General features: G+C 36.1%; 1 protein-coding gene across 1 annotated transcript in view; it reads right to left on the bottom strand.

The window, feature by feature from the left end:
- Positions 1–14,488, bottom strand: part of LRPPRC (leucine rich pentatricopeptide repeat containing) — a 116,197-nt gene that overhangs the window by 86,308 nt on the left and 15,401 nt on the right. The window contains exons 4-11 of the mRNA XM_003125183.6: positions 8,798–8,919; positions 8,636–8,694; positions 7,902–7,988; positions 6,942–7,068; positions 6,436–6,580; positions 5,974–6,119; positions 5,613–5,718; positions 5,426–5,533 (exon numbers count right to left, since the gene is read on the bottom strand). Coding sequence (XP_003125231.4) covers positions 5,426–5,533; positions 5,613–5,718; positions 5,974–6,119; positions 6,436–6,580; positions 6,942–7,068; positions 7,902–7,988; positions 8,636–8,694; positions 8,798–8,919 — 900 coding nt within the window. The remainder of the gene's footprint in view (positions 1–5,425; positions 5,534–5,612; positions 5,719–5,973; positions 6,120–6,435; positions 6,581–6,941; positions 7,069–7,901; positions 7,989–8,635; positions 8,695–8,797; positions 8,920–14,488) is intronic.

Here is a 14,488-nt window from a genome sequence, read left to right as displayed (position 1 = left end):
AAAAAGAATCCACGGCAATTAAATGGATGGATGAAAAGTACCAAAGACTGTAAATATTACCCATAGGTATGGAAGAAATTCTGGTGATCTAGGCCTACAGAAAGATTGAGGACAACAGGAAAAAGAAATCTATACTTTAATAGAAAAAAAAATTATACTTTAATAAAAAAAAAAAGGCTCAAAAAAAAAAAAAAGAATCCAAGCCTTACAACTTAGTTTAGATCAGTGTATCAAGCTCTATATTAACAAGGCTTTCAACTCAGTCTATGGGGAGTTGGGGGGTGGAAGTACTTCTCTATTTAAATAAAGCTGGAAATGCCTTTAGAAGCCAAGTAATTTTTAGCAAGTGTTAGAGTAAGTGATTTCTTCAAAGATCAAAGATACCTTGTCTCCCAATTGCTGGCAGGTGATTGTAACACTACAAAAATACAAACACCTGCACCTTCTGCTTTCCCTAGAAGCAGAAAGATTTAGGGTCAAGTCCTTTTGGATACAGGAATGATTTCATAAACTCTCTACTTAACTAAAACTAAAGAAAAAAAATATGTGTGAAACCCTAAAAATACTAAATAAATGTTAATAGTAACAACAATGATGTTATTTTTTTAGCTGTCTTAAAACACTAATAATTTTAAAATTTCCTTAGATGATACAAGAAGTAAATATAGCATAAGGTAGCTATATGTGATATTCTGATGTTCGGAAATAGGCCAACAAATTGATTGCAGAGAGAAGATTCTTATTCCTATACCAACATGTCTCCCCATCCTCTTAATTCTTCATTTTTCCAGTAACACTTTTCTGAGAGAGAAGTGCATTCTCCTCATTTAGATGACCTGTGTTGGCAGCATTTTTAACTTACCTTTCTAACTGAAACTAAAGCAGGTTTAAGAAACCTCGGTTCCTATCATTGCTCAGATAAATTCTGTCACTCCCTGAAGCACTCTGAGGAAGCACACAAAGATATTCACTTCAGCTACTACAGTCAGATAGGAAGAGGAAAACACCTCTCAATAAGGAGAAAAATAAAGGATTGATCTGACATAACAAACATATCCTTCTCAAAAATACAATTCATGTTTCTTTTTAAAATTAAAATTGAAACAATCATAAGTTAACTTAGATAAACAAGGATCTCAAAAGTCTGTGAACTCAGAAAATCTAAACAAAAGTTCCTGTTGTGGCTCAGTGGGTTAAGAACCTGACTAGTATCTATGAAGATTCTGGTTCTACCCCTGGCCTTGATCAGTGGGTTAAGGATCCAGCATTGCCGCAAGCTGCAGTGTAGCTTGTAGATGTGGCTGGGATCTGGTGTTGCTGTGGCTGTAGCATAGGCCAGCTGCTGCAGCTCTAATTCAACCCCAAGCTGCAGCTCCAATCTGACCCCTAGCATGGGAACTTCCATATGCTGCTGGTGCGGCCAGTTTAAAAAAAAAAAAAAAAGAGAGAGAGAGAGAGAGGAAAAAAATGTTTTATAAGAATGACAATATTTTAGGGAGTTCCCCTCGTGGCTCAGCGGAAACGAACCTGAATAGCATCATGAGGTCGCAGGTTCGATCCCTGGCCTCGCTCAATGGGTTAAGGATCTGATACGGAATTGCAGTAGTTGTGGCATAGGCTGGCAGCTACAGCTCTGATTTGACCCCTCGCCTGGAAACCTCCATATCCTTTGTCTACAGCCCTAAAAACATAAAAATAAATAAATAAATAAAAGAATTAAAATAGTTTAAACTACTGAGAAAGATATATAATTTTCTTGCACAAATTTCAACTAGGACTGTTACATCACATGATTTGAAACTCTACCCAGAGCACTCACTATACAAGGAGGTAATTTACCTAAGAGTTCCCTGGTAACCCTAGGAGTTAAGGATCCAAAGTTGTCACTGCAGTGGCTTGGGTTCAATTCCCGGCCTGGGAACTTCCACATGATGCAGGCATGGCCAAAAAACCAAAATTAATAAAAGAGTTCCCATTGCGGTGCAGCAGAAACGAATCCAACTAGTAACCATGAGGTTGAGGGTTCGATCCCTAGCCTCACTCAGTGGGTTAAGGATCCAATGTTGCTGAGAGCTGTGGTATAGGTCGAAGACAGCTCGGATCCAGTGTTGCCATGACTGTGGTGTGGGGCAGCGGCTACAGCTCTGATTCAACCCATAGCCTGAGAACCTCCATATGTCACAGGTGTGGCCCTAAAAATAAAAAAAGAAAAAGAAAAAAAATTAAAATTAAAAAATAAAACAGGGAGTTTCCATTGTCAGTGGTAACCAACCCAACAAGGATGTGGGTTCAATCACTGGCCTCACTCAGTGGGTTAGGGGTCCAGTATTGCCATGAGCTGTGTTGAAGGTCGCAGATTTGGCTCGGATCCCAAGTTCCTGTGGCTGTGGTGTAGACCAGCAGCTGCAGCTCCAATTCGATCCCTAGCTTGGGAACTTCCATATGCTGCAGGTATGGCCCTAAAAAGCCAAAGAATAAAAAATAAAATAAAATAAAAAGTGCCTTCTATTCAACCATCTCACTCAACTGCGATTTCAGCTTTCATATCAATCCTTCCTTTTTTTATATTTTGTCTCTTTTATTTTCTTATTTTCATATTTCCTAAATACACCAAGGGACATAGATCCTCAATCATTGTGCATTATTTCCCCTTACTTGGGCCAGTTTGCTAAAATTCTAAGAGATGACTTTTCCATTTGAGCCACAGAGAAAAATACTAGGAAGATAAGCCATGAGGAGGTCATTATGAGAATTTTTCTTAGGCGTTGGTGATGGCCAAAGTTACAGCCAGAAAAATTCTAGAATTCAATAAAATTTTGATCATCCTACTGTTGAAAACTTGGTCCATTTTAACCTGAACTCTAAATACCCTTCTTTGATTTCCTGAAGGGTTTTATTTATTCTTTATGAAACACTACTCTACATCCTTCATCTCTGCAGCCATCTTTGTCTTCAACCCCTTCTACCAGTTATATATGACTTTGCCCAGACAAAAAACAAATTCACTGCAATAAGAAGAATGTTGCTTTGTTTGTTTTTCTGTCTTTTTAGGGCCGCACCCGCAGCATATAGAAGTTCCCAAGCTAGGGGCTGAATCAGAGCTGCAGCTCCCAGTCTACACCTCAGCCACAGCAACACCAGATCCAGGCCATATCTGTGACCTACACCACAGCTCACAGCAACGATGGATCCTTAACCCACTGAGCAAGGCCAGGGATTGAACCTGCACCCTCATGGATGCTAATTAGGTTCATTACCACCAAGCCACAATGGGAACTCCAAGAATGTTACTTTCTTACCTTACAATAAAGAAACTATATAGAAGACATATAGCCATTTCCCTGTTACCTGAAGAAAAGACTGTAGAATATATATTTATTTCAGCACCTCCTAAAAGGAAACTAGTTTTTAAAAACTGCAAAACAGGGAGTTCCCACATCATACAGTAGGTTAAGAATCTGACTGCATAGAGTTCCCATCGTGGCGCAGTGGTTAATGAATCCGACTAGGAACCATGAGGTTGCGGGTTCGATCCCTGGCCTTGTTCAGTGGGTTGAGGATCCAGCGTTGCTGTGAGCTGTGGTGTAGGTTGCAAACGCAGCTCAGATCCCACGTTGCGTTGCTGTGGCTCTGATGTAGACCGGTGGCTGCAGCTCCAATTAGACCCCTAGCCTGGGAACCTCCACATGCCTCAGAAGCGGCCTTAGAAAAGGAAAAAAGACAAAAAAATCAATAAATAAATAAAAATAAAATGAAATGGTAATTCTAGGAAAAAAATACTAAAAAAAAAAAAAAAAAAAAAAAAAAGAATCTGACTGCAGTGACTCAGCTTCTGAGGAGGTGTGTGTTCAATCCCCAGTCTGGTGCAGTGGGTTACAGGATCCAGCATTGCCACAGCAGTGCCTTGGATTCGATCCCTGGCCAGGGAATTTCCATGTGTCTTGGACGCAGCCATTAAAAAATACTAATAATAAAATATGAGGACAGAAATTCTAACTCTAATCCCAGGCAGGTATGGATGGAACCTATGATCAGCCACTGAATCTCTCTGGGCTCTCAGTTCCTTCATTAATACAATGTGAGCTTTCAACATGGCACCCTTGACTTTAGGGTTCTAAGAAAAGAATGATTCAAGACAAAATCCACTTTTCTACTAGGATGAGTTACAACTTTGGAAAGAATTTATATGAACTCTTTCATGTTTACCAAGCAGTTAAAATGCAGTAACCAATTCAAGTCTAGATACCCTGGTTGAGAAAAATTTACCTCACAACCAAAAGAATGTTTCAACAGGAGTCTGAAAGTATTTTATATCTGTGTAAAGATGGACAATACTAATATGCCCAAAGATTTTCATGAAGTGATATAACCTTCCTGTGGCTCAAAAATACTAGGTTAAGGCTTACCTTATAGAGCTTTCAGAACTGGAAGATATGCAAAGAGTTAATCAACTAGCATATTGTTTTCACAGAGATTTTTCTAAAAAGGATTTAGAGATTTTTATAGCCTGAAACAATTAGGGAATACTTGTTTCACTATCTCCTTTAAGCCAGAAGATGGCTATATATTTAAAATAAAATTGCAATATGAAAGTCTGCTAAAAGCACTTTTTTGTTGTTTGTGCATTCTGTTTGTCACCCAGTGTCATACTAACAACTCTGCATCTCATTCTAAAGCACATTATACGGCGAGATAAAATGAAAAAGACCATTTTTTGTTTCCCCAAGGGGGAAGTACTTCTGTTAAAAGCATCTTTTTATGAGACTACTCTTTCTGAATTACCAATAATGCAAACCAAAGAATTAGATACTGTACTCTAAAATTTAATATTTGTTCAATTCTTATTCATATCCTATAGACATCCCATGTGTACAGGGAAAAGTATGCTAAATGCTTAAACGTACTTTAGAAGCTGAAAGATTGAACATTTCTGTCCTTCAATCAGTAGGCTGTCAGGTCATGAGCACTCATTTTACAATAAAAGTTTTCCTGCCCTTCCTATTATTATAACTCAGCTCAGTTAAGAAGAAATAGACTGGTCCACAAAGAAAATGGTTTGATTATATACAACTTTATCCTTAATAAGGCTAGATAAACTAATTCCAAACACTGTAGTATATAAAATAAAGAACTAAAGAGTTTTTTGAAAAACTTAAAAATAATGAACTATTTAAAACCACACTCACAAGTTTGATTATCAAGATCAGAGATGAGTTAAGAAATGAAATTAATGAAATTAAGATGAAAGAAATCCATTAGGTTTTTTTAAAACACCTAATACTTTACTATGACTTAATTCTATGCCCTCAGATGTTCTAATACTCAGGAATAAGCATGTTTTCCCAAATAATTCAACTAGTTTTGTGTAGAAACTGTTATACTGGATATCTGAACCATTACAAACCTATAAAAGGCAAAACCTTACCTTGAACATTTTTCTCCTTCTGATATCCAACTAACAATGGCCAAAAATAGTGAGTTCTGATAGGAAAACCTTCTTCCTTTAGAGCCTTCATTAGAGACTTTGCCAAATCTGAAAGAGATACCACTTATTACAAAGTTATCTCAACAAAACGTATTGAATGGGAGTTGTCATTAGGAGAACACAGTACCGATTTTATTGGCTAGTAAAGCACACTGGAGTGTGAACTGGAAAGGAGATCTGTGCAACCGGGCTTCCTTTAACTTCTTACAGTAGTCTTTAAGCTTCTCTGTAGGCTAGAAAAGAAAGGCATCACATCAGCTGAATCTGCAAATGTCCTACCACTTGACTTTCTGGAAATATTCTATCACTTTTGAGATAAAAAATTTGAACTTTTCATCCTCTTTCTACCCAATAATCTTACAACACAAAAACAAAGTGTTCATAATATTTATAGGTGGTCTAATCTCATAATATGTCCTTATATTTTAAAGAATCTTATTTCACTGCCTATTATACTGTCCACAAAGTAAAAATGGACTATTGTATACCGTATTCATAGTCACACAGTGTCGTAAAAAGAAACTGCCAAAGTCACTCAAACTGTCCTCCCTTGATACAGGACATGCTAATAAAATCTGCAAGGCTGTATCTTCCAATTTTTCAGTGACTAAAAGCAAAATGAGGTTCATTGTATCTGGAAAGAAAACAAAGACACCTTCTGTTACTGATTTGAACAGTATTTCTATACTGCTATCAATATGAAAGACAAACTTATGAACTACAAACACCAAAAGGACATACTTGCCTAAATTAATAGTGACGCACTTTCAAATCAAAACATTCCCATGTATTCATTAATTCAAGTTTTTCAGTTTATTAAGCTGACTTTAAAAGAATCTTATGTTCATCTACCACAATATCCTATTGTTAAACAATGCCCTTTCCATCATGTAAAAATAATAATTTGGATTTTTTTAGAAGAATCATGAAAATAAAAAATTTTAAACTACCTGGAATATATCTTCTCTCATATGTAATTTTTTCCAAAATTTCTGAGACATATTGAGGATATCCAGCTTTACTGAAGCTGAAGATAATTTGCAATAAATCACGGTCCATAAGGAAATGATCAGACTTCTCCACCTTCTCCAGGGTCTACAGATAGTTCCAGAAATTAGAAGAAGTTAGAAACAAGGTTTTTTTTTGTTTTTTGGTTTTTTTCAAAATTAAAGTTATTATGTTATTAAAGTTATTAAGTTATTAAATTACCAATATTTTAACAAGTTAGAAATATATGCCATCTAAAGGTTTAGGACTGTTTTATAAAACAAAAAATACTCTATTTCAGCAATAACTAACATCAATACCGAAGTACTGAACTATGGAAAGAATTCTTCAATGCCGTCTGCAAGAGCTATCTTTTAAAAGAGAGATATAAACTACACTTTTCTGCTTCATGCAAAATGTAACACAAGTTCATACAAATAATTTTAAAGTACATTTATTTAAGTCATACCTGCTTAACATGGTCAATGTCACCCTTCTCGGCATAGGCATTCAATAGTGCTAGGTATGTATCTGGACCAGGCTCAATTCCGGCCTCTTTCATCACTGTGAGAATATTTTCTGCATTCTCCATATCTCTGTAAGTTAATTCAAAGAAAATAAAACAGATGACTATAATACTTCCAAATGTAAAATTATCATTTAATCTAGAATGTACTACCTATGCTTATCAAAATTCAAAATTCTTATGTACCAGTTAGAATCATGTAACATAAAAAAGGACAAATACATAGTAAACTGAAAATAGGTTTCCAAAGCAACAAAGGTCATAAACAGGTAACCTTTCTCAAAAAAGAAGCCAAATTATTATAATCACATAGACATTAAATAACCTGCCCTCTTTTATCAAGTATGCTGTGATTCAAATTTTTTTCGTCTTTTTTTTCAGGGCCACACCTGCGGCATACAGAAGCTCCCAGGTTAGGGGTGGAATCGAAGCTGCAGCTACCTGCCTACACCACAGTTCACAGCAACACCAGATCCTTAACCCACTAGGCAAGGCCAGGAATCAAACCCACGTCCTCATGGATACTAGTTGGATTCGTTACTACTGAGCCACGATACGAACTCCATGATTCAAATTTACCTTTTCAGGAAAGAATAACACTTAGTAAATTATTCTTCAAAAATAAAAATATTTTCCAGAGCACTGGCAGACAGCTAATAAACTTTACATACAAAGTCAGTTACTTTAGATTAGGCCCAAGTTTTAAAATTGAAAATCTTCAAATAAGTTTTATGAAACAGATAAATTTAAGAATAGGTTATTTTAAGATGTGTATGTTCTACCTCACATACTCAAGGTTTCTGTGGGCTTTTTTGAGATGATAAACGTCATTAAAGAATTTTCTACAATAATTTTCTGTAATTTAAACCTCATTTGCGAACAAAACTTGAGGTTGTACATTACCCAGCTCTTGCGTGCCCGGTAACAAGGGCACTGAATACTGCCTCTGTGATGGGAAGATCCTTAGTTTTCATAAATCCAAGTATCTTGCTGCAATACAAGGGAAATAAAAATACTCCTCGGATATACACTCCAAAACCAATTTTTACAACATACACACAAAAAATCCCACTCTCTAAAGTTATATCAACAGTCAAAGTAATCTTGTTAAAAATAGTAGGGAACTTTTAAAAATGATTGTTTCATCTGTAGTAATTAACCTTTAAAAGCATAAAGTTTAATAAGGCTCATTTAGTTAAAAATGAGGTTGTACATTTCAATTTATTCCTTATTTTCTAAACCCTACATCCAAAAGTATTAATAAATTTTACACAAGCAGAGAAATGTCACAGCTGATTTTATATGAATAACTGAAAGAGTGTTATCAGTTTTATAAATGAATACAGTGTAAATGGCTAAGAATGTTTACTTTTGGAAATCACAATAAAAAAAAGTAAAGCCAAGACTTAAATGTCTGCTCCAGTAAATCGAATTTTTAATTAAAATAGCAATTTTCAATTATTCTTCCCCTTTTACACAATTCCTTATTTTATCTAAGTCATATGACTGAATTTGCTAGATAAAATACTTCTGAAATAATTTTCTTACTAAGAAACCTTAAAAAAAAAAAGTGAATATATTCTAGGTTTACAAGACTTACAAATCAGTTTGCTTAAACATACATTTATAGAACATACCTGGCACCTTCAATATCTCCCTCATTACAATAAGCAGCAATCAACCTTTGGTATGTCACCTGTCAATGAAATGGGCCAGTTAATACTTTTTAATAAATTTTTTTTTCTGGGTGAAAATAAAAGGGGATATGACCAATAAACATTACAATGGTAACTTCTTACTCGATTTGGTTGAATGTTCGCTTTCTCCATTTTTGCCAAGAAGTCAGTTGGTGAAAATTTATACTCATTTTGAAGGTAGACTTTAAGCAATGCATTATAGTGACTTATATCATACACAGTACCTACAAATGAAATTTAAATCAAATTTTTAGAAGCATACTTTAAAAATCATATTCTTTATCACAACTAAAATATGTGCACTTAAATTTAACAAAAATGCGTAAAATGGTCATTTCTGCATTTTACCCCATACTTAGACCCATCTATATAGAAATGCTGTCAGAACAGACCAAGCTAAATATACAAGATAGTAATTACAGAATTAACGGACAATTCCAAGTAACTGCCTATTCAAGTATTAAAATAGGTTCCTTACTTATGAAGCACAGTATTCCCTTCCTGTTGGAAAATGCACACAATACCCCTATATTTAAAGTGACTGGAAGATTTTTCTATATAAAGCAGTCCTTGCCACATTATAGATACCCTGAGATGGATGGATTATGACAGCAGTCATTATATACAGGTAGGACTGTACTGACAATTTGGCTTATTTACCAACCAGGCCACTCAGCTTTTGAAGGGCTCCATTTCTACCCCGTTTCCAGTTGCTGACCACCATTTCTAGTATGCTATTAATTACCTATATTCCAATGCCCTTGGTTTTCTTTCTGTGTCCACCCTGCCTAAGGCCACATCAGTTAAGGCTACCACTCAGCTTGACCATATCCACTCACAACATGAAGAGCCATTCATGACAGCATGGTCATCAAATCATACCAGTGGTAACATGTTTTACTAAAGTTTCAGGAGTTAAATTTTATCTTTTCAACTGCCTGTGGCTACAGAGGAGTGTGGTGTAAAAGTTTTGAGATTCAAAGCAGCAGAGACCTGTCCTATTAAATTAACATTTATCTCAGCAGACTCGTAGAGTACTTAACTATGTTTCAGGCACTGGGTTAAGTGCTCTGCATACAGAAGCCAAATTACTCCTCACAATAACTTTGAGGCGGGTACTATTATCATCCCCATCTTACAGATGAGGAAAATGGATTCTTCCACTTACGCAAAACCAAAAATTTGAATGTAGGTGGTCTGCCTTGAGAGCCCAATCTCTTAACCATTTTAATACTTTATACAGGCCCTTAATAGGAACCCTGTGAAATTCCACCTTTACATTATAATTATGCAACAAAGTTAACATACAGTGTCTGACAACTTCCAAAAAAGGATCAATTCAAACTGAACTCTAACAATGGTTGGCTATAGCTCTAAGACTGAAGGAAATTACATCTTGTAATTTCATAAAGGCACTCACTCAATGTGTTGGAAAAGCTGAGGAAGTGCTCAAAATCCAATTAAGTAACATCTATTCTGGATTTTCATACAGATTTTTATCAAGATCAACGTTCAACATTACTAGAATTTATTTATTTCTGCCACAAAGGCATAGTTCTACAGATGAGAAAGATGTTTCTGTGAACTTCAGTAAAAATTGTATCCACATAATTATTACATCTAGTTAATTTCATGGGTCTTTTCTTGAAAATTAGAGACTTTTAAAAAATACATATTGTATCTTTCAGAAAAAATTAAAAAGTCTTACAACTGACTAATTTTGTAAATTATCATCCTTTTGCATTTATCTTATATTTATTTTGTTCAAACTCAAAGGAATGTTCTCAAATATTACTACCTTGGATAAAAGCCAGGTTTCTTGCTAGGTCAGAGCTCAATTCTCCATTGGTATAATCTGCATAATTTTTCTATCCTTCCAAGTATTACCTTGTGCTTATCCACAATAAAATTCATCTGCCACTTTTCTGTCATCTCACAGAGCTTGAATGTGTGTGTGTGTTTTAAGGCTGCACCTGCAGCATTGTGGAAGTTCCCAGGCTAGGGGTCGAATTGGAGCTATAGCTGCCAGCCTACACCACAGCCACAGCAATGAGGGATCCGAGCCACATCTGAGACCTACACCACAGCTCAAAGCAAATCCAGATTCTGGACTCACTGAGCAAGGCCAGGGATCAAACCTGCATCCTCATGGATACTAGTCGGATTTGTTTCCACTGCAACACAAAGGGAATTCTTCACAGAGCTTTTTTATTTGTAGTTTACATTAATTAGTTTGGCATATTACTATTCAAGAAAAATATGGTGTCATCTCAAAACTTTAAGATGTCATATATAGTTTCCCTTATCATGAGTATATCTTTTTTTTTTTTTTTTGGTCTTTTTCTATGGCCACACCCACGGCATATGGAGGTTCCCAGGCTAGGGGTCTAATTGGAGCCATAGCTGCTGACCTATGCCACAGTCACAGCAGCCTGAGAACTGAGCCGCATCTGCGACCTACACCACACCTCAAGGCAACAATGGATCCATAACCCACTGAGTAAGGCCAGGGATGGAACCCGCAACCTCATGATTCCTAGTCAGATTTGTTAACCACTGAGCCATGACGGGAACTCCACAAATATTAAATGTGGACCTGTCCTAATACCAATACTTAAAAACATATTTGCACTTTTTTATTCAGAGTAGTTTTTATCCCTACCTTTGTATCTAAATCAGACATCCAATGATCAAGGATTTTTTTTTCAATGGCAAATAAAGTATTTTAACAGCCATTTTAAGAAACTGTATTTTTAAAAAATTACACACACACACACACCACACACACAAAAGGAGTTCCTGTCATGGCACAGTGGTTAACGAATCCAACTAGGAACAATGAGGTTGCAGGTTCGATCCCTGGCCTTGTTCAGTGGGTTAAGGATCCGGTGTTGCCATGAGCTGTGGTGTGGGTCGCAGACACAGCTCGGATCCCACGTTGCTGTGGCTGTGGTGTAGGCTGGTGGCTACAGCTCCGATTCAACCCCTAGCCTGGGAACCTCCATATGCCACGGGAGCGGCCCTAGAAAAGGCAAAAAGACAAAAAAAAAAAAAAAAAGAAAAAAAAAATTACAGTTATCATTTTCCAAAATGTGGTTATTACCTTAGGGAATTTTTTTAATTAGATTTGACTGATTATCCCCAAGAGTGGAACTGGGTGTCTGGGGAACATAAATTGAAGCCTTTTACCATATACTTTACTGAATCTTTTGAATTTGAAACATGTTAATATATTTACTATTTAACGAAGCAGAATTTAAATTTTTTGAAAGTTAAATTTGCTTGAACACTTTCTACAATTTCAACTAACTTTAGTACCCAATGTGTGCAAAACACTGGAAGTACCCAATGTGTGCAAAATACTACAAGGTTCATGAGGGAGTACCCAACGTGTGCAAAGGTTCATGGGAAGTACCCAATGTGTGCAAAACACTAGAAGGTTCATGATGAAGATCTGGTGGATAAGATACAATCATCGGCCTCCAAGCACAGAATACCTATTTATGAGACAGATTCACAACTCTAATGCAGGCAAATGATGAGACACTAATTGGGATTGGAGGTAAAACTCTAGAATAGAGGGATTTATTTATTTGTATTTTATTTATTGTATTTTTTTAGGCCTACACCTGCAACACATGGAAGTTCCTAGACTAGGGATTTGAATTGGAGCTACAGCTGCTGGCCTACACCATAGCTCACACCAACTCCAGATCCTTAACCCACTGAGCAAGGCAAGGGATCAAACCCACATCATGAATACTAGTAGGGTTCTTAACTGCTGAGCCACAGCTGGAACTCCCTAGAATGGAAGGATTTAAATTACAGCTTGAAAATGAGACTGATTTAAAGAGTAAGAAACAAAGAACACTCCAGAAAAGACAAAAACTTGAACAGAAAAAGTTAAGGAGACATATATTATCATGATGCGGCCAAGAAGTACACCAGAAGTAAACAATTTAGCATACGGCAACACTGCAATGAGAGTCTATCATTTCCAATGTTCCTCTAGAATCCCCTTTAGTCTGGAAACCTCAGTTCTGGTCTCAGATCTGTCAATAGCTCATTCTACAACCTTGGACATGGTACCAAAGCTAAAAAAAAATCTCACACAGCTTTAAAAGTGCGTGAACAAGAGGCACAGTGGCAATCTACCAGGCTTCTAGCAATATTAATTCAACAAGTACTTATCAAGTGTAATATGTTCAAAGTATTATTCTATTGTCAAAGAGAAAAAGATGTCATGAATTTCACTCTTACGAAGGATACACAGAATAGAGGAAAGACATGTTTGTAAACAATTATAATAGAAAGTAATAACGTGTCTATCTTTCTACTGAGGTGTTAACATTATGACTACTGTGTAAGGGTTCTTTTCTATTTTAGAATACAACCTCTCTCACAGATATTTCTCCCAGTTCAACACGTTCTTAAATTGTGTGGCTTACTGACAAATAGGCATCTCTGGTTTTCTTTGCTAAGACTTCCTTAAATCAGGAATGAACACTGAATTTTATCAAATGATCTTTTAAACTATTTTATTTTTTGCATAGGTATTATGTTCATAGCCCCAAACTGAACAAGTGCAAAAAAGTATAATCAACAATATTACAATTTTAGAAGTTCCTATTGTGGCACAGTGCTAACAAACCTGACTAGTATCCATGAGGACATGGGTTCAATCCCTGGCCCCCCTCAGTGGGTTAAGGATCCAGTGTTGCTATGAGCTATGGTGTAAGTTGCAGACATGACTGTGGTGTAGGGTGGCAGCTGCAGCTCTGATTAGACCTCTAGCCTGGGCACTTCCATATGCTGCAGGTGAAGTCCTTAAAAAAAAAAAAAAAAAAAAAAAAATTCAATTTTTAAAAAGTATAGAGTAAACAATTATATCTAGTGTTTATCATCCTTTCAGAAATATCTTAACATTATATGCACATACACATATAAACATTTTTCTTCCAAATGGTAGCATACTGTACACACTGTTCTGTACATTAATTTTTAATTATAGTTTGGAGAACGCCCTACTTTAATATATGAAGAACTCCTTTTTTTAGCAATTGCGCAGTATTCCATTTTGTGGACACTTCATAATTTATTTAACCAGTCCCTTAGTGAGGGACATTAGCGCTGGTTCCAATTTCTTACTATTGCAAACAAGCTACAATGAAGAATATCCTTTTGCACATGTGAATATATCTATCTAAATTCTAAATTATACACATGAAAATAATACATTACTGCAAATAAACTGTACTTCAAGAAATTGTTTTTAAGTATAAACACACTAAAACCTTGATATGTTGATAAATTCTAACAAATGGAACTGTGTGGTTATGTAGTATGTGCATTTGTAACTTGGAGAGACTATATGTCTTTCTATTTTATTCTTCTTAACTTACCCTAAAAGTAGTACTTGTTATGAAAAAATATTTTATTCTTAAGGAAGTTGCCACTGTGGCTCAGGGGTAATGAGCCTGAGTAGTATCCATGAGGATGCAGGTTCAATCCCTGGCATCACTCAGTGGGTCAGGGGTCAGGGATCCAGCACTGCTGTGAGCTGTAGTGTAGGTCACAGAGGCAGCTCTGATATCGCATTGCTGTGACCATGGTGATTGCTGTGGCTGTGGCATAGGCCGGCAGCTGTAGCTCTGATTTGATCCCTAGCCTGGGAACTTCCATATGTCACGGGTAAGGCCCTAAAAAGACACACACACACACAAAAAAAAAAAAAAAAAAAGAAAAGAAAAATTATTTTATTCTTAATGCCCCTAGATGTCACTATAACTCACC

The sequence above is a fragment of the Sus scrofa genome, chromosome 3 (genome assembly GCF_000003025.6).
Source record: "Sus scrofa isolate TJ Tabasco breed Duroc chromosome 3, Sscrofa11.1, whole genome shotgun sequence".
NCBI lineage: Eukaryota > Metazoa > Chordata > Mammalia > Artiodactyla > Suidae > Sus > Sus scrofa.
This window is presented reverse-complemented; position numbering and strand designations above follow the sequence as displayed.